The 3927-nt window shown below is 34.9% G+C and overlaps 1 protein-coding gene across 1 annotated transcript; it reads right to left on the bottom strand.

Annotated features, from left to right (window-relative positions):
• Window positions 1-959: 959 nt before the first annotated feature.
• On the bottom strand, window positions 960-3127 carry LOC128126733 (alcohol dehydrogenase 2). The gene is made up of 9 exons (XM_052764778.1): window positions 2921-3127; window positions 2697-2833; window positions 2565-2611; window positions 2160-2485; window positions 1988-2070; window positions 1830-1905; window positions 1584-1741; window positions 1341-1502; window positions 960-1252 (listed from the first exon to the last, which is right to left on the bottom strand). Exons 1-9 carry the CDS (start codon window positions 2955-2957, stop codon window positions 1136-1138), a joined length of 1143 nt encoding a protein of 380 aa, XP_052620738.1. The 5' UTR covers window positions 2958-3127; the 3' UTR covers window positions 960-1135.
• Between the last annotated feature and the right edge of the window lie 800 nt (window positions 3128-3927).

Raw genomic sequence — 3927 nt, forward strand, 5'->3', positions numbered from 1 at the left:
TCCCAATATTAATTATTGGTTGTTTCTGAAAGCATTTAGGATATTTAATCATAAATATTATCTACCCATTTGTTCATTTGACATTGTTAAATAATTCATTATTAGTTCATAATACGAATTATCAGATTGTTTAAATTTCAACATAGATTAGCATCCTTCATTAAATTCATCAATTTCAAGTTCGCAAATAAGAAGAAAATAACGATATATAGAATCCACGAACTCGGGAAAACACGAAAAAAGGAAATTAAATTATATGAGTACCCCATTGGCCCTTGAGGCAAGAATTCGTTGAAAACGTTCCATGAGGCAAGGTTACTCCCATCATCTATCGACTCTTCTGATAGGATAATGAATAGTGATTTTGACAATTTCTAACCGACACCTTAACTTTTAATCATCCTTATAACATCATTCTTGTAAATCAACTTTACCACAATACCCTCGATAGATAAAGAGTGGGCAATTGAACCCTACTCGAGGTAGACACAAAATGATATTATTGTGTCCAAAATAAACATCTAATACGTCCAAGTGGTTGTTATACAATCTTCGTTGGGTAATATATAATGACTTTAAGATACACTTGTTCCTTTGATGAATGTTTATTTAGATTCTAAATTATATTTATTTACCGAAATTTATAGTTGCTATTCTTATCCAATTCATGATGTTACATTAAGAGAGGTGATGATATACTAAAATATTAGATGGGAAACCATTTAAATCCTAATTATAATTATATATATGGAGCTTAAGGTGACCATAAAACATCAAACCAAGGTGAGTTGCATGTTCGATTTTGCAGAATCTATGATATACATGAATGCTAAATGTTCAAGGTCTGCATATTATCGTATCATGAACTGTTTACATCCAAGTTCTATATAACCCATGGGAAATGTCAAGAGATGTTTCGAATCGGTAAGAGGATTAAACTTTAAAACAAATAAGCTATCTGATGTGAAATTGGGATTTCATTACCAATACATTCATACATAATAAGATTAAAGAAGGCACTTGATGTGTTATGAACTCTAATAATATACAACAGTTTGATCTATAATAAGATCAATGAAGACACGCCATATGTTATGAACCACAATACAACATTCTGAAAATCTTTCCCTTCCATTTATTCTCCCATCCGAATTATACATCGAAGACCTTCACCTTTAAGCATCAAATCAAAAGCCTTATTGATCTCAGAAAAGGGCACTTCATGTGTTATGAACTTCTCCAACTCAAGTTCCTGCACAAAATCAACTCAAGTTCATCATGCTTCCATGCCATTTTATTCATTTATAATTCAACTTTGGAGCTATAAAAAGGGTTGTTACCTTATTCATATACTTTTCAACCACAGAAGGAATATCTGATCGAGGTTTATAGTTTCCAAAAAAAGTTCCCTTCAGAGTCCTTTCGTTCAACAGATTCAATGGACTTGTCTTGAAAACAGCATCTTTATGTGGAACACCCACAAGAACAGCAACACCCCAACCCTGTAAAATTTTCAATATTTGTTATTGTGAAATTAAACATGAATCATTATATGAGTGAGATCGAATTGATTGAATTCATACATCATGAACACATTCGAAGGCAGATATCATAGCATCAATATGACCAGTGCATTCAACACTCCTGTCAACTCCTCCATTTGTCATCTCTGCAATCACTTCCTGTACTGGTTTTTTGTAGTCTTTAGGGTTCACAAACTCAGTCACTCCAAATTTCTTTGCTGTTGAAGCCAAAAAAATTTACATCAGATTCATCAATCATATCATATGTCTAGTTTTTATTTACAATTTCATGCAGCAAAATCTTACCAAGCTCAAATCTGTTGGCATTGAGATCAACACCAATGATCCTTGAAGCACCTGCAATTCTTGCACCTTCAGCAGCCTGATCACAAACAAACCATTAGCTTTGTTTAGCCATGAATGAGCTTTTATTTCGAGAAAGTTAGATATTTAAGAAAACTTACAGCAAGCCCCACAGCTCCCAATCCAAAAATGGCGACAGATGAGCCTTTTTTAGGCTTTGCAACGTTCAGAGTAGCACCAAGACCTGAAGAAAACATGAATATTGATTAGGTCAGGAAAACACCAAAATGCAATTGTAATCAGAGAATGTTGATTACGATTTTGATTTTGTACCTGTGGAGATCCCACAACTGAGGACACAGACTTTGTCAAGAGGAGCAAGAGGGTTGATTTTGGCGAGACAACCAACATGAACGACGGTGTATTCACTGAAAGTTGAAGTTCCGACGAAATGGAAAATGGGTTTTCCGTTGATGGAAAATCGGGATTTTTGATCGTGAATCATGACTCCCCTGTCGGTGTTGATTCTCAAAAGGTCACACATGTTGCTCTCTTCCGACTTACAGTGAGCGCATTCTTTGCATTCTCCGGTGAAAACAGGGAGGACATGATCTCCGGGCTGAAGCTCAGTCACTCCTTCCCCGACACTCTCCACAACCCTGTTCACGTCAGTTCAATTGATCAGATTTTTTATCCGATTACAAAACCTTTTCGATTTAATACAAGAATCAAACATACCCTCCAGCTTCATGTCCTAAAATTCGGGGAAACACGGGATTCTGACCCTGAAAAGTTCATCGGAAGGTAACCAAGATTCAGGATTTGAGGTTTTGACAGAGATTTAAGTAAAAGGGCCAGTAGATTGGTTACCTTGGCTTCCCAAAAGTAAACATCGGTGTGGCACAGGGAGGTGAAGAGTATTTTGATTCGAACTTCCATTTTTTGGGGTGGCGCCACCTCCACTTCTTCAATCACTAGTGGCTTTCCGGCTTCCCATGCTACCGCCGCTGTCACATTTACACTCATCATCAAGCACCGTACCAAACTTTTTCTTCTTGATAGGGAAATCACAAAAGAAAGAATGAAATGCTTACCTTTGCATCGAATCACCTGGTTAGTAGTGCTCGACATTTAATCTTTTTTTGTTATCTGATCGCTGAAACAGAGAATCTGAAAACAACTTCAGTTGAGTTTGCTAATTGCTTGATATGAAGGAGAAATCTGAAGAATTGTGTATTTATAGGTCGAGGGAGTGTATATACCAAAACTGTAAACCGACCACCAGGTTTTGATTTGCCGGGTTTCCATCGATCAAGACGTTGACAAGTTAAAACCACCGTTTAACGAAAACAAGAAACCATAAAGCGCCACTGATGCGTGGTTTTCTTCTAAACAATATATAAATTGGGTCCACAGATATTTCTAAGTCAAAAGATTCCAACAAAAGAAGGTTAAAACTTTGGCAAATTACATGAATAGACCCTGAGGTTTGGGATAATTTGTTTGTTTGATCTTAATTTTTTTAACTCGTATTTATGATTCGATTTTCTTTAAGTTTTGTCCCTAACATATCTTAACATATTTACTTTTTACAATTTATTAATATCTTTTAGTTATTACTTCAATTATCAAACCAGCAACCTTATCTAACCTCATATTCCTTCTTCAATAATCTAATCATCGGACACTACTATGTTATCTTCACCTCCAACAAACATCACCGGCTACCACCAACAACCACCGGTCACCATTTGCACCAAATCAAAATCAAACAAATCAAAACCAAAACCTAAAATCAAAGCTAAAAACCAAATCAAAATAAAATAAAAATCATAATTCATAACCAAAAAAGTCAAAACTAAAAACCATATCTTATAATCAAATCAGGTGAATGTATGCAAGTTGTGGAAGATACAATTATACATGTCGTTGTTATTAACTTTGAAATAATAATTTTATACTAAGTATATGTTAAACGTTGTATGTATTTTGAACATATGGTAAGGTAGACACATATACGGGTGCTACCTTCTCATTAGATGTTATTCATTTAAACATTTTTTCATGGCTTTCCTTTCTTTTTGCTGTTAAATAATAACAT

The sequence above is a fragment of the Lactuca sativa genome, chromosome 6, assembly GCF_002870075.4.
Source record: "Lactuca sativa cultivar Salinas chromosome 6, Lsat_Salinas_v11, whole genome shotgun sequence".
NCBI classification, from domain to species: Eukaryota; Viridiplantae; Streptophyta; class Magnoliopsida; order Asterales; family Asteraceae; genus Lactuca; species Lactuca sativa.